Source organism: Malurus melanocephalus, unplaced genomic scaffold (assembly GCF_030028575.1).
Source record: "Malurus melanocephalus ecotype Western Australia unplaced genomic scaffold, MMel_1.1 scaffold_75, whole genome shotgun sequence".
In the NCBI taxonomy this organism is placed as follows: domain Eukaryota; kingdom Metazoa; phylum Chordata; class Aves; order Passeriformes; family Maluridae; genus Malurus; species Malurus melanocephalus.
The window spans coordinates 1104835-1129498 of NW_026623307.1; the positions used below are offsets into that span (position 1 = coordinate 1104835).

General features: G+C 38.6%; 2 protein-coding genes across 2 annotated transcripts; both read right to left on the reverse strand.

The window, feature by feature from the left end:
• Positions 1 to 2: 2 nt before the first annotated feature.
• On the reverse strand, positions 3 to 8244 carry LOC130574166 (histidine-rich glycoprotein-like; the record flags this gene model as incomplete). The annotated part of the gene is made up of 7 exons (XM_057367228.1): positions 7971 to 8244; positions 5982 to 6089; positions 4946 to 5033; positions 4275 to 4441; positions 2481 to 2597; positions 852 to 938; positions 3 to 242 (listed from the first exon to the last, which is right to left on the reverse strand). Coding segments are annotated over exons 1-7 (1005 nt in total), but the record flags the coding sequence as incomplete, so codon positions are not given.
• A 6987-nt stretch (positions 8245 to 15231) lies between these two features.
• On the reverse strand, positions 15232 to 24664 carry LOC130574102 (fetuin-B-like). The gene is made up of 7 exons (XM_057367100.1): positions 24341 to 24664; positions 20458 to 20568; positions 19006 to 19093; positions 18307 to 18473; positions 17229 to 17342; positions 16242 to 16325; positions 15232 to 15758 (listed from the first exon to the last, which is right to left on the reverse strand). Exons 1-7 carry the CDS (start codon positions 24560 to 24562, stop codon positions 15342 to 15344), a joined length of 1203 nt encoding a protein of 400 aa, XP_057223083.1. The 5' UTR covers positions 24563 to 24664; the 3' UTR covers positions 15232 to 15341.

Here is a 24664-nt window from a genome sequence, read left to right on the forward strand (position 1 = left end):
TGATCTGGCTCATCATGGGAAGAAGGGGAMGAAGTAGCAGGTCCTTCATTGCTGTCTTGATCTTCCTTGTTGGGTTTGGGGTTGTGCTCAGGGTCTTCAGGGCTGGGTTGAGAAGAGGGTGGACATTCATGTCTGTGATGATGCTTATGGCGATGTCTGTGACCAAAATRATGATGACAATGGGGATGTCTGTGTGGATGTCCCAGAGCTGAATATTTGCCTCTTCGCCCACAGCCATGGTGCTGTTTATAAAAGCATCAGGGAGGACGTATTAATCAGGTGTTGATAGGACAGAAGAAAATGGTGAGAAAGAGAGATATGGTAGGTAGTCGGTTTGCATTTATAACTCTGTTGATCTTTGATGAAAAAAAATACGCTTTTTTTTTTTCAAGATAGAAAGATAGGAGTAGGTAATAAAATGCCAAATTGCTGAAAATCTGAAAAAACTACACCATGTCAAACTACTTGTGATAGATCAAAACAAAATAAATCCACACTGGAGTAGCTGTTGTAATATAAACTGGAATACCAAATACGATAAAGATCATCTCCCCTTCTCTTGCTTTCTAAAATTTCTTTGAACTTGTTTGCCAATCTCTACTCACTTACACTAAGTCAAGTGGTTGAACTGAGAGAAGACACTCTTGAAAGGAGTAGTAAGGACAGCTTAATTTTAATTCATCCTCTGATTGACCTAGGACTGGAAGATCTGTCTGTCCTGATATGCTGCATCACACCCAGGCAATAGAAAATWGGCATAAATGTTATAATCGTCTGCCAGTTGGGACTAAGCAAGGTTGCTGTAACCTGCATGAGGATAGCCAGAGATGTGTCCATTAGTGAGTACTTACCCATGGATGGTAGATTTCACAGCTTATATCTGTTCCATCAGCTTCATCTGCATCACTGATAACTCTTGCCTTGCAGAATCCAGTGTGCTAAGGAAAAGAAAGGGAGAAGACCACAATGCAYATCTGGGTTCTTGAGATGGAATTAGTATAAACTGCTGAAGTTGAGCATTTGACAAGTTAGACTATTCCTTCAATACCAAGTTCGTATAATTTAGCCAGATCCTGACCCTTCTGACCAGTGCTTGCCAGTGCTTAATAATGATTAAAGTATGTGCTGTTTTTGATGGTTCTTGACTGTGATGCACTCTAGGTGCACTTCAGCATGTGCATCTAGAGCACTACTGCTCCCCATCTTACTTCCCTTTTGATGTCTAAGAGATTGGCCAGCTACTGGTGCCTCCAAAACAAGTACCAGTTGGTGACTGATTTTTATTCTTTTTTCCTGTCTTTGCTTGTCAAACACAGAAGATTGTTAAGATTGTGTAATTCTGCTCAAAGTTCTCAAAACTTGGCACTGTGTAGCTATGCTGCTTCAGACAAAGCTCAAGATAGAGCTTTCTTCCATTTATTTTTTAAAAAAGTAACTTGTTCTAAGTTTTTAGCATTATTTTCCTTAGCTTCCTGTTTGCRGTGACTTTCTCCTGCTGTCCAGACGTTGTGTATAGAATTGCTCATGTGAAAGAGCACAGAACTCAGGTGATGAGTGCTGTGTATGCTCTCTGYACTGGGTGCTTTATCTGAGATTTGTTGGGGCCATTAGCAGTCCATTATGATCAGTGACTACAAATGGCATTAATGGCATTTTACACACAAACAGAATTCAAACAGAGAACAGAATTCAAACCCTCTATAGCCATCTGCCTTGTACTTCATTCTAGTGAACTTGTGGCTCCCTTTCCAGTTAATTCACAACCTTTTCCAGTCTTCTGGAGTATAAAAAGCCAGAGAAAGTGGTGGATGTACATAAACCAAAAGTTTTACAKGTTTTTTTGTTTGTTTGTTGGTTTGGTTTTTTCCATGTCATTATTTCATTATTTCAATTTAATTTCTGGGGAATAATTTATTCTGAAATTATGAAATATTGCCTAGCTGTTTCTTTGGTGTAGACTATTATAGTAGTGGAAAAGTGGAAYACTTTGCTGGTTTTCTGCAGATGAGCTTGAATAATTCCACTCTCCATTCCTCTGCAGCAGAGGAGAAAAAAGTGACCCTAAGCTCACTGGGATGGCATAAGGCATATATTTTTTTCAGGATCTATAGCTCATATTACTGTAAAAGTTTTTATAGACATAGTATGAATGATTTGCTAGGGATTGGCCACAATTTGAATGCAAATCCAGATCCAACCTGGAAATCTCTAGGCCTTTAATACACCAGACTCCAGTAACGCTAAGATTTGAGAGTTCAGACTGTCTCCTTATTAAAGATAAAGGAGCAGTTGTAAAATAAGGATATGGGCTTGGACATGCTGGATTTTTAATTTTGAGTTGCATGCTTATAATATGTATGCTTACACATGCTTTTAATATGTATATATGTACATGCTTATAATAAACACTTGGAAATATATTAGTGGAATCTTCCTGGTACCACCCATAATATCAGTTCTCATTCTAAGACTTTACTTACAGCATGCCAGTCATGCAGAAAATCACATTCCAGTGCCTGATCTTCTTGCTGAATAGATTTGGAGCAGTTGGTCTCTTTTATAGAGAATTCTAAAATGTGACCTTCACGGGAGGCGGTCTGAAACCAAGAGGTCAAAGAAGAAATGGTAACTAGGTTTATTTAAAGTCCTGTAATTTTCAAAGCAACCATAATTCATCTTATTGTCAAAATCCCATCTAATTCATGCTTTCCTTATCTGTCCCATTCAAATGTTCATGCATATATGCATATTCAGCAAGGAAAGCAGGCTAGATAATTTATATCTTACTTGCCTCACATCCTTACAACTTCCAGGAACACTTGCTTTAATTCTTTGTTTAATATGTGTCTGTTATAAAATCTGTTACTTTTACAGCCTGTTTTTAGAAAAAGTGTCCTTAGAATCTTCTTCCCTAAACTGAACTGCTGCTCCTGTGAAAGCAGAGMAATCTATTGGATGGCAACCAACCCTTTCCAGTGAATGGAGTGCATAGTATTACAGCACTGATGTTAATTTGAGGTGAAATGCTGCCAGTTACTGTGAGACTGTTGCTTTCTCTGTTGTCAAGGGCATTAGTTTTAGAGAAGGCCTTACTCCATATGAACATGGAGAAGGCCTTTGTGATCCTATTAAAATCCATAAAGAGGTGTTTCATTTTAATTTCCAACTACAGCAGTACTTTTATTTCAAGTCTGTGTTGAAGGTGTCCTTAACATGTGTGCACATACGGGTTTCACTTGTTTGACTAAGTTGGTTAAAAGTGCATGCACATACTTTATGGCATGGGTTTTTTATTGTAGTTCATAGTTTCTGGCGTTAAAATCCAGTGGTACAATTTAARGTGTTGCTGTAGCTGAAGATGGTGAAGTGTGAAAACAAAGTGCTTGGGGAGAAAGACACAAACACAGGCAATGAGAAAATAATCCCTTTCTAAATGGCAGTGGGGGTACATCGTGCACAGGGCTACACTGTGGAACACTGTCAGGATTCTGAGCAATATTAAAAGCTGCAGGGAGGTGGGTTTGGCATGCTATCATTTAGGCACTTTCCAAGATCTACATGTATTATGGTGGGAGCCATGGGACCTCATTACAGAGGTGTCCTGGGCTGACACATGTGTTGGCAAAATGATCGTGTGCTGTTTAAGKGCATGTCTCCAGTATCTACCAACAAGAAATTTTGTTATTAATATACTTCAAATCACCCAAAGGATAAGACTTCATGACATCAGTCMGATACAGAGTTGTTTGCCAGACCCAGAAGTTCTTCAAGAGTTACAACACAAATTCACCTCTTATCCTCAGAGTGCTGCTTTGCTCTGCAGCAAGTCAAAATGATGCTGAGCATGTTCCACTCTGTGTTGTACCCATGTGCTAAATATTCTTAGAGTAAAAAATTATCTGTCTTCAACTGACAAAATGTGTGATGATAATRCACAACTTTCCATCTCAAAATCTGCTCAGTAGTAAATAAACTCMTGTATGTTATGATAGGTAAATATGAATTCCAAAATAAAATATGTACACAAAGGGGCTTCGAATTTTGAATGCCATCATACTGCCATAGTTTTTAGCAAGGGAGAAATCCTTTTGCTTTCACACACCTAAACTGAAGTTGTTATCAAGTATTTGCTGAAGTAGGACTTTCAACTTTAAACAGATGATTTATGCTGGTAGAACTGATCCTAGMAGGGTTTGAGTTCTGGTCCCATGGTTTTGGAGCTGTTCACAAAATTGTGTCATTTCTAAGTAATTCTAGGAGAAAATGCAACTTACCATCTTTAAAATTTTTTCAACTTTATCCACAGCAAAGTTGTTTGTGTGGTTACCTTCACTGTTGAATTTCTTCARGGCCTTTGCAGCAATATCTTTATGTTGCTCAGTGACTTCTAAAGCTTCRATTTTCACAGGACAATCTTTGCACTCTAGTAAGTCAGGTGGAACTGTGAAAACAAGTAATTTACTAATATTGCAGTGGATATTAATACTCTTGGGAGTGTGCCCATGCCTTTAAGGTGAATTCATAATGAGAAACTTATAAGTAGCATTTCCTTGGAAGTGAAATACCTGTCCCTCACTCCACAAATAAGGGTTTGTCCTGTAATGTGAAAAAAAAACCCATGAAAATGAACATTCTTTTAAATCACCTTAGAATATTGCCACCACAAATGGTCAGTCTTTCCAARTTTACATTTGTTCTGATATTCATTAGCATGTTTTGGTGGACTGGAATGGTGATATCATCTGACATCAATAAAGTCTGGTTTAGAGGAGTATGGTAACCTTAATTCTATTATTCATTCTTAACATTCCATTTGAATTATCTAAAATATGAATTTCAAGCAGATGAACAAATCTATTACGGTTACCATGCACTGGTAGTGTACAGACTTTGGTACTAGGGCTGGTTTGAGGTATGAATTGGCTTACAACAGTGGTTACTTTACCTGGACTTAATGTACAATTAAATCCATATAGTTGAGGTTTCTTCAGCAGATGGTCTGTATATGTGATAATCTTACATTGCCCAAAGTCCTGAGAGGAAAAAAGAATACATGATTATGATGTGATTTTCCCGGGATTTAATTGGATATAGGCGATCATAGAAATTACACCTTCTTTTAATGTGCAGTACCTCTAAGAATAACAGATGTGGTCATTAATTGAATGTTTGATTAAGTACCATTCAAAATTTGTCTTCAGATAAAATGGGATCTCTCTACAAGAGTCTTTATTTCTCAGTTTRCATGACTGAATAGGCAATGGATAACTGAACCAGATGTCCTAGTGATCCTGATACTTATTTACAATACGGTAGTACTTGATAGCAGCGAAATTCTCTATAAAAAGTGGATGGACCTTTTATTCCATTCCTTTTCTCCACTTCAAGAAAAAGAATAAATGCTTTCTCTTCTCTCCTTCTGGCCTTCCTGCTTTGTGCTGTGTCATAGTATTACAACTGTCCTATTTAAACAAAGTTTTGAACTTGGAGTTCTCATCCCAGACTCCATCATTGGACTGAAAACAAAAGGGTACATATTGCTGTATATCATTCCTAGTACTGACACTAGCAATATTTCACATTGTCATACCACAAATGCTAGGACAGAAAACTGACAAAATATAGCGCTGGTATTTCTGSTTCATATACTAGGAACATGCTTAAAAATAATTTCTAGTGCCCTTTAGTTGTCAGCAAATTATCCTTAAAACATAAGTTCTGCTACAAGCAGTGGAATGTGGAGTACAGTTCCTTTGAGACAACTAGTTAAATAAAGCTACACTTATTGGAAGAATCAACCCTTTTCCAAGCYTTTAGCTTATGTTTAGCAGCTCTAGAATTAGACAGCTTTTGGTGTAGAATGAGCCATATTAAAGCCTAGTCTTCACTGAGATTTTGTGACACAAATTTCTGGGCAGTTCGGATGAAGATCAASTTAATGCCTTATTGATGTATGAGTTAGTGAAGATGCCATTACTTGCCTTGGGATAGGTGTCACTGTATTCACAGGACTCCCAGTGTTTTCTGGATAAGACAGGGCATTCAGTTTCCAGCACATCCAAAGTTAAATAGAGGATGGATGAATTTCCCTGCAAGAGAAGTGCAAGTAAAAAAGAGTTTGTAGACAAGAAGTTTGATCTGAAAAAAAACTTTTTGAGGTCAATATGTTTAATCTTTAATGAAGCTTCTCCAGTTCTCTATTAAGGTTTTTYGGAGCTGAGAAACATAGAAAGGATTCAGGCTGGAAGAGGCCTTGGGAGGTCATCTTGCCCAGCCACTTGCTCAAGGCAAAGCTGAAACTTCAAAGTTTCAACTGCATTCTGTGTATCACCAAGACAGATATTCCACAACCTCTCTTGGCCATTCCAGTACTTAAGCACTTTCTCCATGCTTTTTTTTAGCCTTATAAATAGTCAGAATTCCCCTTCCTGCAACTTAAAACTGTTGCTTCTTATCTTTTTGTTGATAACCTTTGAGAAGTGTCTGTTGTTAATCTGATGTTCAACAAGTAGGGAAAATGCCTRTTCAAAGGCTGCCATTCCCTGTTTCTGCTTTTAACATGGAACATATTGTTCTATTAGGACATCAGTTGTCTAGGCAGCCAATTATATATCTACATCCATTTCAAATTACCTTGGTGACCAGATACTTTCTCAGAACCTTGCTTCCTTCTCAGTTCATTCAGAGACAGATGCAACAAAACTGTAATAACCCCAACAAAACCAGAAGACTTAACTCTGAAACTCTTCTAGTATGTTCTGTCTCCTGASTGAAAAGGATTAGGAGAATTAAAATTTGAATTTGGCTGCCAGTGTAATGGGAYGTGGTACTAAGAATTTTCTGTGACCCACAGAAACAGTTTAGAATGGATTATTTAAACTTAATTCAGACCCTATATGGACATTTACGTATTTTATTCTGTTACACAGATAAAACTATACAAATCCCTTCACTATGAATAAGTGTCCTCAGGTTTTATGAAGTTCCATCCATTCAAGTTCCTTTTTCAGAGTGTTTCTGTATAGACAAGACCTTGTGAAAGAATTGCTGCAGTATAGTGTAATATTTTYGTTAGTGAGAATCCACTAGTGTCACATTAAACACTGGTTTTGCAATATTTGTGTATCTTAGCATTGTCTCTAATTGTAAAATAGAGATTAAATGTCTACATCCACATATGCAGTAGAAAATTCCTCAGTTGATCTGCTGAATGGCTCTTGGGCGGGGGGGGGGGAAGAAATGGTGTTACATGGTGTCTTCTTGGTTGTTTTAAAAGCTTTTTTGTCACTAGAGTTCTGCACAAGTTCAGAACTGTTCTGTTGTGGATAATTGAGTATCTTTATACTCCTGTATAAACCCAGTGGAGATTTTGTTGGAATTGCTCTGATTWGTTCTGGCATTTARGCAGTCATTGAGAAATGCTAATGTRCCTTCTCTAGGAAACACAAATAGAAATAGGAAGGAAATAGGAAATGRCTGATAGGGATTCTCTATCCAGTCCCTCCCCTGTTTTGCAGAGTAGCAACGCCTTGGACTTCCTGTGCCTTTCTTTCCTTTCCACCAGTTTATCCAACAATCTCCGAAATTAAGATAATAACAAAATACCAATCTTGCAGGATCCATTGGTCTAATTAATGTTAGACACTCATGGATTAAAGAAACCTTCTGAATATTAGTTTTGAGTATAACATCTGAAACTGGACAGCAGAAAGGACAGATTAATTTCCAGACTTGTGTAAAGCTGTCCAGAGCATCTCTTGTGCAAACATCCTGCTGACCAAGAGAAGAGGGGCCATCAGCATCATTTGAAATCAAGGTTACATGCAATAAGTCATACACGAATACTGAGGTGGTGTAAATCACAGCTGATTCATTGAATTACATCAATGTTGTTCTGTTAAAAGCAATAAACGAAAGCTCTTCTTGACCTTACTCATTATTAAAAAATCTGCCTTTAAGTTGATACTTACTAAGCGTAGTTCATGTGCATCAGCAACACGGAATAAACCAAAAACATATCCATCTCTGCGATGTCTGTTGACCAGATCCAGGGCCACTCCTGCCTCTGTTTCAATGGTGTTACAGTCTGCAGGTGTAATGCTTGTTTCGCTTTGGGCATTAGAGCACTGCAGTAGTGTTAGAAAAAAAGCTGAAGCTAGAAGCAGCATTTTGTTTGCAGTGTAAGGTCACTTGTGCCCATGCCCTGATAAAGCCAGCAGTCTGCTTTTAAATCAGAGCAGCCCACCAAAGCGAATGCTAAAAGGGCATGGTTTTATATAAATTCAAGTGTCATGTCAGACAGCCATTACCTTGACCCTGGATTAACATTTGCAAACAGCAAGTAAATGATTATATAGTGTTTGAGCAGATTTTGAGGAAAGTAGGCCTTATAACACTCTCTGGACTACCCATCAAAGGGTCTGTTTGTGATTCTTTAAGCAGGCATTGTGCAATGGTGCTTTACCATGTAAAGTCCTTACTTCTAACAGTATAAGGCTGAGCCTGGCAGTAAGAAGGTCCAGTTTATGTGTGCAGATATTACCCAATCTTGGTCTTCTGTTTACTCTTAAAACAGTTGAACTGAAAATATGCTGAAATGTTTGTGGTCAAATTATGGCTGTATCTATATCCCTGTTTTTACASGTCCCTTTCCAACAGGGAACTAGTGAAAGGGAAGCAAGGAATTGACTCAGATTTAGAAAAGGGACATAGCTCAAGGTGCACTGCGAACTGGTGGTCTGTAGCAGCTATTTGAGTACCAGCTACTCCTCCAACTCAAAAAAAAAAAAAAAAAATATTAGAGCAGATTTGTATCAGCTCTGCATCATTTCAGCCTGGTACTGAAAGAGACTGACTGGCCTAATACCCACGTAATCTAGGTATGGCAAGAAGTGACATAAAGCTGCCTTTGCATTCTCAGTCTGAATTAGTTTGTGAGCTCTTTGGCTGTGGTAGCCTTCATAGACTTCTTTAGAGAATTACAGATAATTTTTCTTTTTGTATTTATTAAAATAATGAACTCCATATTAAGATTCATACCTTTCAAGGATATGCCAATATCCTCTCCCAGGCAGAAAGGATGTTTCTTATTGTATTCAAAATCTTTTATTCAGGATAGTTTGAGACATCCTTAAAAGGCAGTAATTGCTTGTCAGGGGATGGCTGCAGACAGAATACAAAATTCAAACAMTGAATAAAAAAATACAAAAATACAAAGTGAGTCCAAAATGACAAGGTCAGACTCAGATAAGGAATTTTCCAAGTCCTGGTTGATGTGAAGGTTGGAATAGCTACTCACACAGAAAGGTTCTAGTTATGTAATTGACTTGGGGGCTGGAAGCCAGATGATCTTTAAAGTCCCTTCCAACCCAAACCATTCTATGATTCTATGTCCTGCATTTACACATTTGACCTTGAAGGGTTTTTTTACTTATTTTTTTTGACAAACACACAGAAATACAGTAAACAACTACCTCATTTCATTAATCTTTATTTTTAAAAAATCCATGTCTGATGTCTAAGAAATCATATTTTAAAATGCATTAAGCTGAAGCTGTAGATTTCATTCATGGTTAATTCAGGACACAACAGTTCTCTGGTAATAGATAAGCTAAATGGAGCATCTTACAATATTAGAACTAGAGGCACTCAGTTTAAAATGGTTAAAAAGAGTCCCCCCACAGAAARATCTGAATGCAGACATTGTCATTGGGGGCAGAAATTGCTTAGGGAAGTCCATGACAGCAGGTCCTTACGTGGATAGTGGAAGGACTAAGCAGAAGGGTACCCTTTAAAGTCCCTGGTACAATGATTCTGGGTKCTGGAAAAGTACAAGGGGAATGGTTTGCAGAGAGGGGCAGGTCATAAACTTCTTCTAACCTCAATTGTCTTTTGCCTCTGACAGAGATGAATACTGGGCCGGATGTACCACTGTTCTGATGAAATAGGGCGTTTCTTTTGGGTTTGGTTTTATAATATTTCATCAGAATTACTCAGAGCCTGTTCTGGAAAATGGAAATAAAGCAATGAAATAAATGTTGTGTAAATAATCAATTTGAAATATATCTCATCAGTTAAAAATAATATTCCAATCTTTGCTGTGTTCCAAATTGCACCCCAATTCATTTATTACAATACTAGTTAATTTTTTCAAATGGGCAGTGATACTGAAGAAAGGCATTGGATTAGGTGATTTATAACATTATTCCCTCAGCCGTCTGTTGTTTGCAGATTGTTTGTTCTTTTTTTCCTCTTCTGTTCTGGGCTGTTCGCTGTGACACCCATCATTTTTTTTACTGTAGCTTATGTATATTTTATGTATGAAGTTGAAACAGTATGAATAAACAGTGGTAAATGTGCAATTCCTGCAAAATTGACTGCAGAAGTAAAATAAGATTCTCTTCCCACTCTAGAGAATTTTGTCCTTGATTTCTTTGGGAAAGAAAGATTGGAGTCTATTAAAGTACAGCATGGACAAGCACTCCAGGCACAGTAAGAACAGTGAATTAAATACTGGTTGTACTTAGGTCAGGATAATGTATTTTTATCACTTCTCCTTCAGACTAATATCTTTTTAAAATCTTATTTTGTTTTTATATTTATTACTTGTAAGTTTTGTGTGTAGCTTTAATGAAGCCATCTCTATAAACAGATTGCTGGAAGGAATAGGAATATTTGTCCAAACATGGCATTTCTCTTGAGCAGCATATCAAAACCTCGTTTATGACTTTTACCAAGGAAGCAATAAGAGGTGATCCACATTCCAACTCTAAGGATATGGTAATAAAGATCTATCCCAAACCTCTCCAGAGGACTGGGAGAACACATCAAAAAGAGGCTTATCTTCCCCACTTGAAAAATAGTGTATGAAATGCTTAATAAATATAACTTTAAGCTAAAGGGATAGAAAAAGGAGAGGTGACACATAAAGGAGAAGATATCCAATAACCAGTTCCTCCTTTCCGACAGTACAGGCATAACTATTTACAGACATTCCTGGTTTCTTGGGAGAACAACTGCTATGAGCAGACTGTTCTCTGCCTTCTGCAGGAGTGCTTCACTGTCAGGCTGGTGTCACCACAGCTCTGTCACTCGTGCAGGCAGCAAGACCTTTCCCATCTCGTACTGTGCTGCTCTGCAGCCGCTCTTGTTCCTGCTYCCAAACCAGAGCCCATTGAACACAGACGTGTAGCTCCTGTTGTTTACAGGTGAATTCTGAACTGGCATCTCTTTACTTGTTTTTTTCAGTCTGAAATTCCCCAGAGCTTCAGACCTTGGTGGCCTTGATGTAAAATCCAGAAAAGATTTGCAGTTCTTGGGGTGGCTTTGCACTTAACAGCGATAACCCAAGTAGGATGGAAAAATATGTAAATGTGACATGACTTATTTTTATCTGCTGGGTGTAAACAGGATGACCCCAATGCAAATGCAGTGTTACAAGAATTTGCTTTGGTTATGGCTTTCAGAGCAGAAGCTGCAGCTATAGCTTCCCCTCTCTGCCTGCAGTATATTTTTCTTTAMCAGTCACCAGTTTTTTATCAAACTTGTAGCAAGTTTCATCACCTTGTCTATCAAATTTCATTCAAACAGACCTCAAGTTCAAAAGCTATTTGGAGGAGACAAAGTGTCAAGTGAGCAGGTTGACAACGTAGTTAACAGAAGTCTCTTTGCTTCRGAGGCCTCAAGGACTAATACACAGAATTAAAAGGGCGTCAGTATTCYTTGTCTTGTCCTCAGTGTCTTTGGCTGCAAATTGCATTTTACTAAAAAACTGTCTAATTGTAAATTGATGACTGTAAGGATATGCTGAAAGACTGACCTTCTTGCAGAGGGGCTTGAGAGGCTGGGGAAAAGGTGAGGTTGAGAATTTGATGCTAAGAATGGGGTCAGAGGGAGCTACACATCTCAGAGATGCAGAAGAAAATGCTTAACTATGAAGTGTATGCAATAGGTAGGTTCTGAAGTCAGACAAATATAATTTATATTTAGCTTATTTTATAAAAACCTTGGTTTTTAAACCCGTTTTAAGAACTTTGATGTCTGGGTCTTGCTTTTTGAAATCTGTTTCATGGGCCAAGGATGAGAAGAAGAGGATAGGCAAAAGATCTAAACAAGTGCACAGTCAATGTATGCATAAGTAAGCCAGAAAATCTTCTTCTGTATCCTTTGGATATTACTGCCCCTTTTTTTTTTACATTCATGGTGCCTCACCAGTATTCTGAGATAAAAGATTGGAAATATCAGATAAAAATGTCAACAGTCCTGGAGGTCATCGACCATCATTTATCTGTGCCTGAATAAAAAACATTCATGTGAAATTGGAATGTTTGCTCAAATAAACATCAGACCATATTTTAGCTGGACATTGCCCAGGTAACAAGTTATTAATGGATGATATAATACCATAAGATCAATAAGTGTTGAAAAACTGTAAAACAAAATTGAAAAGTGAATTGGGAATTTTCTGCCCAAATCCATCCTCTTCTCATCTCCAGTGACTGGATGAAGAGCTTCTTAGTGTCACTGGCTTGTTTTCTGCTGGACAAGGAAAAGCAGCACTTAGTTGTTCAGAGTCCTGGGAGGAGGTGAGGAGCACTTGGGGTGTGGCTGGAGGGACACAGGTTGTGTCACTGCCTGCTGCTTTGCTCACACTGGCTGGAGCTGAGACCAGGCCAGGAGAGGGAGAGGTTCAGCATTACCTGAACATTTTGAAGAGGATTTGCTGCAGTTCTGTCTCTGAGAGTCAGTGTGGAGACCAGACTGCCCATGAGGGAGAATGCTGCAGTGCTGGCCCACTCACAGACTGGCATAAACGTGCTGAATCAGCGGCAGGATTTGAAGTCTTGCTGGATAAATGCTACCAGCTGTTAATAATATCAATGCCATATGGGAGTGCTGCAGTATCCAGGTGTGTCCTGAGGACAAAGGAAACACAGAAACTGCACAACCTCAGTCTCCTACTTGTAATTCAAGAATTTAATCTTGGACATCAGTACCGTGCCTCAATTATGGTAAACACTGGCAGTGGCCCGGGTGACACTGAAACTGGGCACGGACTCTGGGCTGGATGAACACAGCAAATAAAGGAAATGCTCATGGCTCTGCATGRCCACTGGTGCTTTGATGATCTGTACTGGAGATTCAGTTGCTGCTTACATAAGCACCTCTTCTCCTGTTTATTTTTAAATCAGAGAAATCTTTGAACCCAAATCCCAGATCCAAGTTATGGAAAATATTGATTCAAATGTAATTTCTTAGCCTCGTCTGCAGAATAGGCTACACMGTATCCAAATGGAACACTCAAAAKTGTGGATCCAGATTTTCCAGTGTCYCCTGTAAATCCTCCTGCTTATGTTCACTCCAGCTCCACTCCATTTATCTCCACTCACTGTGGCTGTTCAATTTACTGTGGTAAGGAGCTGTAGTCAAGAAATAGAACTGAGTGAAATGGGGTATTCTTGGCTGTGACTAGCAGTTAATGAAGTTGATTTCTTCCCCAGTGCTCCTTTGGGGGAAGAATCTGCTTATGTATGTTGATAGAGGTCTCAGTAGTGTCATTAAACTGATGGAGCCACCATGAGAATAGCATCAACATGCAAACAGTTAATAAAAGGACTCTRCAGCAGAAGTGAGAAGTGTGGTGAYYAACTGAAAAGAGGGGCAAACCCAGCATTTTGAAAATCCCTCAAGTGTGACAGGTTGTTTGCCCCAGTGCCCTGTTCCCTGACTCACTAAAGGCAGTCGTGGGTGCTCTCTGTGAGGGAATGGAGCAGTCCCTCATCCCAGATTTTGGCACATGGCAAATCAGAGGCTCCTGTCCCAGGGAAGTAGAACAAAGTGGTTGTGTTAGAGAAACCTGAGCTGGCAAAGGTGAAACTTCCCAAAGGAAAAACAAGATCCTATAAGTCAATGACTTGATAGAAAAGGGAATGCTGACACAGCCTAGAGCTCCTACTGCAATAAGAATTAGTTAGAATTTGAATTTTAGTATTTTTCGAGAGCAATCTGATTTTGAAAGTTTTTCTACTCTGAAATGAATGAAGCCAAAACATGTTGAAATTTCTATACTGTAGGATTGAAATGGAATTACKTTTAGCTCAGTTGATACATTTCACACATCATTTTTTTGGTTTATTTTATTCTTTGAAGCAATTAAATTCCTTTATGTTTGTAAGAATTTTGCAGACTGAAAAAGCAAGCATAGTTTCTGTGAATATAACTCCATACAATATTTTAATATTAATTTTCCCACTCAAAAGAAAATAATACTTCATATTTTATTTATAAAAATAAAATAATATATTTTAATCAACTTGTGTAATGCCAGGATACTTTGACAAAACCATACTTTTTTGTTGAAAGGCTTTTTAAATGCAGAAATTATCCAGGATCTCTAGGGATGATACAGTATCATAAAAGCTTCAGAAACAATAATATTTTATTGATTTTGTTTTGAACAAATGGTTTTACAGATCTGGTGGCAACTAGAAAAAGGCTTTGTGGTCTCATATAAGCCCATAATTATTGCAAATATCAGTGTACTCCTGGCCACAGATGACATTTCTTTCCTATGTTCATTCTTTTTCTTTTTGTCTTCTCATTTATTTATATTTGTTTTTGTCAGTACAATTACTATGTCTGACTTTAGTGAAATCGATTTTTTCTTAGCTGCAGGCTGTGGAGTGTCCCTGTGGCTTTTAGTACAAAGCAGTTAATATGACCTATCTCAAGAAAGAATTAGGCTGATTTTTAAAATCATTGTTTTTCTTGCATTGTCAGTAGAGCATAAGAATCTGAATAGCCTGGGCTTGATTCCCCACCAGCCAGAATTATGTGCAGAGGTTTCACATGTGTGAAGGCACTTCTACATACTTCAAGTGAGGTATTAAGCATTAAGAAAAAAAATAATCTTTCTTGAGATCCACTGGAAATTGGAAAATAGGCTAAGCWTCTCACATTATGATTAAGAAGTTTACCCACACAATAGCAGAACCTCACAATATTTTAATGCTACACAGGGTTAAAGTGCTGTTCATGTCCCGTCTCAGTGCTGGGACTCTCTCAGAGCCCCCGCTCCAGGAGGGTTTGGTGCCGAGTTCCAGGCTCAGCACACCGGGGCTGTTCCTTGGTGACCCTGGGGACAGGCTCCCAGGCAGTGACAGGGACAGGCCATGCCCCAGTTAAACTTCCCAGTCTATTCTTGCGCTTTCTTAAAACTGAGAACTCCAAAGATGAAGACTGTAATAAACAATTTATTTATTTGACGATGTTACACAAATTGAAAACCATGTTGCCATTTTGGCTTCTATTTTGTTGCAGATAGTTGAGATGCTTGATGCTGGCTAGACTGTGGTAGGGTTTCTAGTTATCAAAGGATAGAGGATGCCCTCCATCTGCTTTGCTTCTCCTGGGCATGAMTCTGATAGAGAAAGTTCTTCAGGAAAAGGGAGAATAACTGGTCCAGYGATTGGTTTGGTCAAGTCCAGTTTGTTTACTTGAGTCTTTTTTCTATCAAGACTGGGTGTAGATCCTACAGCCTTAGGTGGAACTGGCTTTCTGTCTTTAAGTTTGTTTTGACTTTCTCGTAGGCTATAGAAAGTGATGTCCTCATTTGAAGGGGGTAGAATTTTAACCCAGCCCACTGTTTTTTCCAGGTGTGGGGAGAAAGGATCGGCATCTGAAGTGGAAGCTTGTTGATCGTGCCTGGGTTTTCCAGGTGTCTGATTAGCTTCCTGGTTTTCCTTTTCAGGGGCAGGATCCTAAATAACAAGGAATAAGCATTATCCAAATTGAAGCAATTCCAAATTCTTTCAAATATGAAGAATATCCTTTACACTAAGGATCTGCTACATCTCTGGTCTTCCAGGACCAGCCACAGAACAGAAGCTCAAAGAATAGACACATGTAACTACTTCTAGTCCCAGGGAAGATRGGTGCATGAAACTTGGGTAACTACAGTAACTGCCCCTTGCATTCCCTTTGTGATTTACAATTYCATTGTAGAGCATTCTGAACACATTCTGCCTGATTGTCTCTATGCTCACTCTATTGCCTTTTTATCCACCCAACAACAGTCTATTTTATCACAAGAGAGATTTCTTCCTGATCTGGCCTTATCACTTCCTYGAAGCACATGTCTTTGTGAACAAGAAAACTTAAAAATTGATGGGCTTTCAAAGGTTTAATATTGGTTTTGCAAAGGAGTATTACTCTTGCAATATTAAGATTAGTTAAAGAAATACCTGCTGACTGTAGATTTCACAGGATATTGTGACAAACTGTTCCTTGTGACTGTTTACTACAGAGCCTTTGCAGAAGCCGATTTGCTGTAAGAAGAAAATACAAGCATTTTTTCACATGGTGCACTGATACTAAGCTCCAATCTTGTAAAATACRTGATTATGAAAGGCTGAATAGTTATAGCTTCTAAGTGTATTTGTAGGGATAAACAGCTTGGGCAAACTTTTATTTTGGGACTGGCAACCTTACAAAGGCAGACAGCATTTTCAAAAAGGCCTTGTTTTTGCAAAGGARGGTTAGATAACACAATAGCAGAAATAAGCCGGCTATTTAAGGCCAAATACAACAGCTTGCTTAAGTTCTCCTGCAGCAGAATATCCCTAAGCAGGCAAGCAGTGTATGGAACATAATATAATTTTCCACAGAAAACCAATTTCACACTGCAGTAGTAAAAGAAACTGTGAAAAAAAAGTTGTTTCTAGTACTTGTATTTGTACTGGGCTGTAGGTATCATGGCTTGGATCTCACTTAAGATGGGGCTTGGCATGTTTTCTCTTGACAACATGCCTGTTTAGTCTTCCAGTTTCTCTTCAATTTTTTTCCTTATGTTTTCCCTAGATAACCTGATTGTAGTATGAATATACTCTCTATGCATTGTTTGTGATTTATTGTCTGTTTCCTTGGAAGAAATCCTGAAGACTCATTCAGTTTTGTAAGGTGATGGCTACTCCACCTTTTTCTGGATGGGTTTTTTTTTTTCTGTTTTCTTTGCTCATGGACTTCTGGTGAGAATTCTGAACTCTTGCTGAAACATTTCTCTATTCTGAAGCAGTCTGTAGAGTTGCCAGACTGTATAGAGCTACAATCCATAAAAATATGACTGTGGGTTTTGKTTTTTTCTGCAAAGAACCAAGGGGATAAATCCTTAGTATTCACTGAGGAATCATAGTACCTGGAAAACTGGTATTTGTACAAGRAAGAGTACTTACACCTACTCCTGGTGGAAGTGGCTCACACCTGGAAATGTCAGCAACTGTGTCATTTTTGGAGCAAGATGTCTCCTGAATTAAAAACTCCACAAAATATGCAGGACCAACAACCCACTGTAAATGAAAGGCCAGTGGCAATTAGAACTTGTGCATGTGTCAGGAAAAATAAAGAATTCTACTGACCTTGAAATAGCTGAAAAAATCCTGCTGAGTCTGGAAGGAGCAAGTGATGCTTGGGGTATTACTGTTAGTTGTGTTAAATTGTTACAATGTTTGTTTGCTGATGCTGCTTTATTGCCTGGTCATTTTTGCTTCTTTTAATTGCGCAATCTTAGTAACTCATGGATAGGCATWATTGAAATCAGTTTGGATTTTGTCATAAGTTAGCATCCACATAGAACTACAWAGCCAAAGACCCTCTTCAGTGTCTTGCTGAGAATTTCTGGTTGTTTTAGTGAACAGGATCATTTTACTATTTCTGAAACAGGGGTTAGAAAATGGAAGTGGTTAAATAATATATTGTAGTAATACCTAGTAATACAAATATATTGTAGTAATACCTAGTAATACAAAGAAAACACCACTTTGCTATCTACACATAGTGAATTTTAAAGAGACCAGATAAGAATGTGGTAAAAAGAGAGGACTTAGCCATTCGATCATGAGTTTTCTGTTAGTTTAAAATTAGTTTTAAACCATGTTTAAACTCTTCCGGTAACTTGTGGGTATGTACTGTAAGGTATGACTGTGCTTTATTAAATATTTTCTATTAGGGTGTTGCTAATTCGTGGTGATAGAAGAATAAAGAGSTCACAGTGAAGCCTTCCTGAACTTTGGAAGCAAATCTGTGTCTTAACTTTTGCATAAAGCCCTTCTTTTTGCAATAAATGGAATCAAAGTCTTGGATCATGACGATCAGGAGAATTCTGCATAAAAGTATTCTCTGTACTATGCAAATACAAAAATACAAATCAAATACRAATACAAAATCAAAACAATCTATAAGACATAACAAAATGTAGAACTGGAGGCTCCATATTTTTGAGGGCTAAAACAAATCCGAATAACCTTGGCTTACCTGCATTGAAGCTCTTGTGACATTAAGGACAGAGAAGTAATGAGTTTGATTACTCTCTTCATTGAACTTGGCAAGACTTCGGACAGCTGTCTCCAAATATTCAGGCTTAGTTGGGTTGTCATCAACTGGGCAGTCAGGACATATTGACCAAATATATTTGGGTGGAACTATTTGTTCAAACAAAACAATGTCATTAGAGACGGCATAACCATAAGAGCRTGTTGATAGTGTAGGTCACTGTAAATGCATCAATGCCTCCAACCCTGCCCACTTGTCCTCCACTCCTGTGGAGTTACAAATTGTGGTTTGAGTCCCTCAGTAATTTTGAATCTTTATGTATTTACAGACCCATAAAAATATTATAGTGGAGGTAGAGACACTGAAGGAAAAAGTTCAACCTATTGACAGTGGGCTTGCTGTTTTTTCTTCTCTTTCACAAACCCATAAAAATGCTTTTGGTTCAGAGGGTAAAAGCCCATATACAGGCTCTGCTGAGTGAACCAGAGGTTAAAACAGTTATTACTGAACTCTTTTGAGCTGCAGGACCTCCCTGGCCTTATGATCATTGACTTGAGAAAATCAGGGCAGCTGAAGCTAATGGAGATACTGYGGTGTCATAATTACATTTAAAATTTAAAGTAATGCTTTTTGGCAAAGAGTTTTTCCAGTTCTSTTAGAAAGAATGTGTTAAAGACATACCTGGTTGCAAAGTGCACTCATAAGTATTCAGATGAGCAATATTTCTTGCCTGATTAGTGTAGATAATTGCTTTGCATCGACCGTAAACCTAAAACAATTTAAACATTTCAAAACAATTAATATTGCGCCCTTTGCACTAATCATCTAGTACCTAAACAGGAGTGGTTCATTTTCTTCATGCAATCATGGAATTTTTTTCGAGACAGAAGTTTTGTTAGTGCTCAAATGACAAGCACATTTCTAAGTATCTCCTTTAGAAATGAAAGGCCAGCTCATCCCCTGGTGTGATTCTGAGTCACACAGATGCAGTGCTTGTCTGTGGGTGGCCTGCCCWGGGCCACACTTCTGGCAGCTCAGAAATGTCCAAGTGTCACAGAATGCTCCTGCCCCAGGAGCTGGGTCTGTGTCTGGAAACCAGAAAGTTTAAACACAGAGATCAGTTCAGGGTGTTGGGATCGTTACCTGTCTTCCACCTTCCCCTTTTCCCCCATAATTATAGGGAGAGAAAGACAATAAATCTATTTTGTGTCACAGTAGGGCCACCCCTGCATACAAAAATTGACTTCATGGCAGAAAAAAATACTGGCCTATTAGTATCCATTGTACCTTTGTATTTAAGAGTTCAAAGTGTATTTTCTGAGAGCTTCTTAGATATTCCTGTATGTGTGATCAAGGCCTCTGGACATGCATTTCTGGGCTTCACTGAAACCATATCAACCATATAGGCCTCGCACCTTTTTCCTGTAAAATCACTGTAATGAGAAGTGAGCAGAATTCTTTTTTTTTTTTTTTTTTCTAGTTTTTCATTGAAAGGTTGAAATTGATTGACTTTAGAAGCAGTCCAGGACAATTGAATCATAACTTCCTATTTTTTTTGTTTCATGTGAAACTTGTTTCATGTCATTCTTCATTTTCTAAGTTTTTTTTCATTTTTTCAGGATAGTTTTGGTCACCTCTAGGAACAGTCATGAACCACTTTCTGTCTTTGCAGCTTATCTTGCTGAGCTTTCCTTTTTCTCCTATTTCAGCACAATTTTTGCAAAGTTGTCAAAACAMAAGTGGAATTAMACTAAATCAAAAATCACATGTTATATAAAAGTGAATTTCTTTTATTCCCTGCTTGACAGGCTGTCTTTAAAATAAACTCTTACAGGGTTGCTATAGAAAGTAAACCATTATTCTAAATAGTGTCCTAGCATGGGTGTTTAGTTTGGTCTGTTTATTAGCTCTGGTCAAAAACTTTCAGATAATTTTCACTTTTTAAAATAAATCTTACCAGTCTWTAAACTGATTAGAAGGTACAGGGTAAAAYTGTGGATTTTATAAAATGGGCTTTGATTTTTTCCAAGCCTTGTTGCCCACTAAAAAAGCAAGTGTAGGGATTTTGCTGTCATCAGTAGTACCTGAGAAACCCCTCATATCTGAGATTAAATAGAAAAATAACATCCTTACAGTTGAATCAGCAGGTCTGGGGTTACATTTCTTCCACAACTTTTTGCTGAGTACATGGCATTCAGTATCTACTACATCCAAGATGAGATAGAAGACAGAACCAGTGATCTCCTGAAAATARGAAACAAAAGGGTCACATGCCAGTTTTGTATCAAACAAAGTAGGGACACATAAAAAGAGGAGATGGAGAAATGGAAAACACACTGGTGGAATGCATAGATATCCTGAAAACTAAACATTCTGTGACAAAAGTGGCAAATGAGGTGAAATTCAGGCCCTGTTAAAAGCAGCTTGGTCATGCAGCAAGCCAGCTTTACATGAAGAACAGTCATTTGGTCAGTTTTATCCTTCTGTTTCTGGTACCAACCAGAATYCAAGAATAAAGACTAAACATGTTGATGTTTTCATTGTCAACTACATTTTATTATCAGATTTGAAAGGTAGGTTATTTTGCCTGAAATAAGAATGCCGTGATAAACACCACAACTAATAAAAAACTGCTAACATGGAACATTGTCAGTAGGCATCCTCCAGAACTTAGATGTGAGTRTTAGCTGYATGTTTAGGCTGAGATTAWGTSTTTGCTGAAGGGGGAGAAAAATCAAAACCGAATGAGAGTAGGATTCATGCATCCCTGATTGATTGCATTAATTTATAGAGAAGACATTAAATGGGGCAGCAGTCTTGTGGAAGTCTGGGGCTGGTGTCTGWATCATGTTGGCTTTAGTTTTGGTTCCTGTTTAGCAGTTGACTAAATATCAGTCAATAGGGCATCTATAGGCTGGAGTTCTGCTGGCTTTTTTGTGTTTATACTGCTTAGAAAACCATTAAGTGGTGTCTGCTGTGGAGGTCTGAGGAGATCGAGTGATATAAACTACACCTATCACACCCTACAGAGATCTGAGTGAAGGTGGTTTTATGTAAACTCTGCCATATATACTTGTAATAGTAAAACCTTTAAATATGAATAAGCAAAACTAACAGAAAATAAAGAATTATTTCTTTTTATCATTGTCTCTTAGTTCTGTTCTTACATATGCAACTTTTCATGCTTTCTATGATTTTTTTTTTGTATTTTCATATCATCTTTTTTTTTCCTAAGTGTTCTGTACAGTGATCTGCCTTGCACTGAGCTCTCAGGGTTTGCTTACAGTAATCCTGAGGTTTAATTATAAGTGTCATTTTGAAGGCTGTGAAAAATAAACAAAAGCTGTTTTGACAAAGAATGATGTTGAAGTGCAGCAGCACTGTTTGTGCAGTGGAACAGCAGTRTCCCCACACCTGGCTGCTGAGATCCTTCTGTGGAAGGAACTAAGCATAATTTTCTGTTTACATACRAGACACCTACATACCATGATAATATGTCTCTTTAATACGACAGCTAATATAGCTTAAATAAGTAAACACAAAGTAAGATTGGTCAAAGAGTAATTGCTACTTACTGAGAATGTGTTTTTCAGTAGCGCAGCATTTGGTACAAGTTTGTAACCTTAAATATAATTTCCACAAGAAAAAAAGCTATCAGATTACCCACACGAAGAAGAAACAGCCAAGAAAAATGTGTATCTTTAAGGAGTGCCATAGTTGGAATTGGTGGCTTGAACTTTCAAGCTGGTTGTTAAGGTATTCTGGAGGCAAAAGCATGYACATACCTCATTAAAGAAATGTTCTTATAATCCAATGTGTTTGGTGTTAGATRGGTTTCCTCAGCTGAATCATGAATACTGATTAAAAAGCTTGGTGATATTAGAAGCACTAAATGCAACCAGGGCAGACCAAACTATATTTCTTGTTGCCTATAGCTCTTTTGTATAATACTAGCTCTAATAAGCAGATGAGGTTATTATAAAATCTACACATCTTTTGGTCTACCTGCTTCTGTATGTATCATCCTCCACTGGGGAAAGGATAATTTGGGGCTTATTCAGAGCTCAGCAGATCACTGAAGGTTTAATCATCCTATTTTAATTTTCATTAGAAGACCATTATGCAAAGGCCTTTTGATATCTGCTTAGGATTGAATAAAAAGTTGTATATCTTTCCTGCATTGCCAAAAAACATCCCTTCCTCAGCGCTCCTGGTGCCAGTCTGCAACATGTGCTGGGCAGCCTGGCAGCCAGAGGAGATGTGGCAGCAGGGTGACCTGGTGCAAGGGAAAGAAATGAAATATTTTGGCATGTTTTAACTTTGKTTAAGTGCCTGTCAGTGAAGCTTATCATAAGTATCTTGTGTAAAAGCGAGTCCTGTCCTACTTGCATATAAGTTAATAGCAGATGGCTCATTAGTTTCAATTAGAGCAAAGCTGAACCACAGGTTGCTTAAGGGCAGATTTGAATTTGAAGTAACTTTGAAAATATTTTTATCCTCAGTACTGCTTAAGAAAGTGAGAGAAAGGACCACTGACTGGTGTGGGAAAGAAAAAAAAGTCATTTTTTTGAGAGGAATGGGAGGTGGCATAAGGCTGTTGCTGTCCATGAACCCCCTTGACATTACTGACCGTTCCTTATCTGCTCAGTCTCCACAGCAGCAAAAATAGGATAAAGGGCTGAGAATGTCTAGTTTGTTATTGCAATGTCCTGAAATACCTTATTTACAGGATACAAATATTAGATGGAAAAAAGAAAGATTAAAAGTAAATAAATAAATTAAACCCCAAGATGAATAAAGTATGCTTACTCAAAAGCAATAAGGGAATTAAGGGGAAGACCAAATCACAACCAAGGACCAAAATTCTCCTGTGCTGAGATATCTTTGTCAGAAGAAGTTGGGAGATGACTTAGGTGGTTTACAGCACATCTGCACCCACCATGCTGCACTCCAGGGCAGTCATAGGGGGCTCTAGTTATTGGCAACAGGAAATAGCCCCAGGAGCGGGTCTGASTACCTAACTCCATGACTGGTGATATGGGTTCTGGGCCAGCTCACATGCACCATGTGGAAAAATTCTGAAGAGACCTGATCCAATTGCTTAGTGGGCACATTCTGTCACCTGAGCAAAGCGATACAGAGAACATAGTGCAAAGCACAGCAGAGCATCTTTAGCTGTGAGATCTGGGGTTGCTGGAGTTCCTGCAGTGTGTCTGCAGGAACCATGTCCTTGTAAGAGCCGCAGGAAGAAGTGTCCTATCTTTGCCAGCACACATCTGGCAACGAGCCTGATTTTCTACAGAGTTCAGAACTCAGCCTTTCAGGTAAACTTGTGGCAAGTGAGCAGACCTTGCAGGGAATGTCAGCAGCAGGCTTCCATAGTGCCTAATTTGTTATGTACCCTTGTGAATTCATTTCAGGCTGTCCCTAGTTGGTGCCTGTAGATTCAGTTATTGTAACACAGAATAGTAATAAATTAAGCACACACGGAGAAATAAGATACTTGAGGAAATGTGAGTGATACTCTATAGGTATTTCCAGTGTATTTTTTGCCCTTGAACTGGTTTCAGGTTTCTTCTGGAGAATGAGTCATCTTTTAGAGGTCTGTAAAGGAATTCCTTGGTCCCAAAYGGGATGTGTTTACACCTGTTAGTGCTCACATCCTTTGTGCAAAGCACGCGATGACTTACTAGCCTTTGCACTCCAACYGCTCAAGGCAGTGGGAGGAAGGTGTAAAATGAAATTAAATCAGAGTAGTGGTGTTTCATATCAAATTTGAACTGATGCCTGGAGCTATTCCAAGGGCAGGCAGCAGAGAGTCATGGCTGAGATTTGCTCTCTAATTGCCCACAGTGGTGATGAAATTGTTTCTAGTCTGTGCATAAAGTTGACATGGCCTCTGGAGTCCTGTGAATGGAACTTCGCATTTGCCTTTTGAAATATTTCTTAGTTCAAATAGATATTTCTAAGAAAAAGTGATAGACACAGGGATATATTGAGCAAGAGGATGACTTACCTGCAGTTGCTCTCGGGCACTGACAATTCGGTAGAGACTGAGTACATAGCCCTCTTCTCGGTCAGCATTGATCTGGCGGAGAGCCATGTCTGCAGCCTCCACCACTGCAGCGTCATCACAGCGGGGGGAGAGCAGTGCAGCCCCAGCTCCTCGGGCAGGAGGGGCAGCAGTGCAGGAGCAAAGCACCTGGATGCCAAAGAGCATCCAAACAAGCCTAACCATTGTGCTCAGAGAGCTGGTGCTGCAGATCAGGGTGGTCAGTCGGGATGGAGGGGCTGAGAGASACCGCAGACTTTTATAGTGGAGCCGTGGCTCTTTATAAAC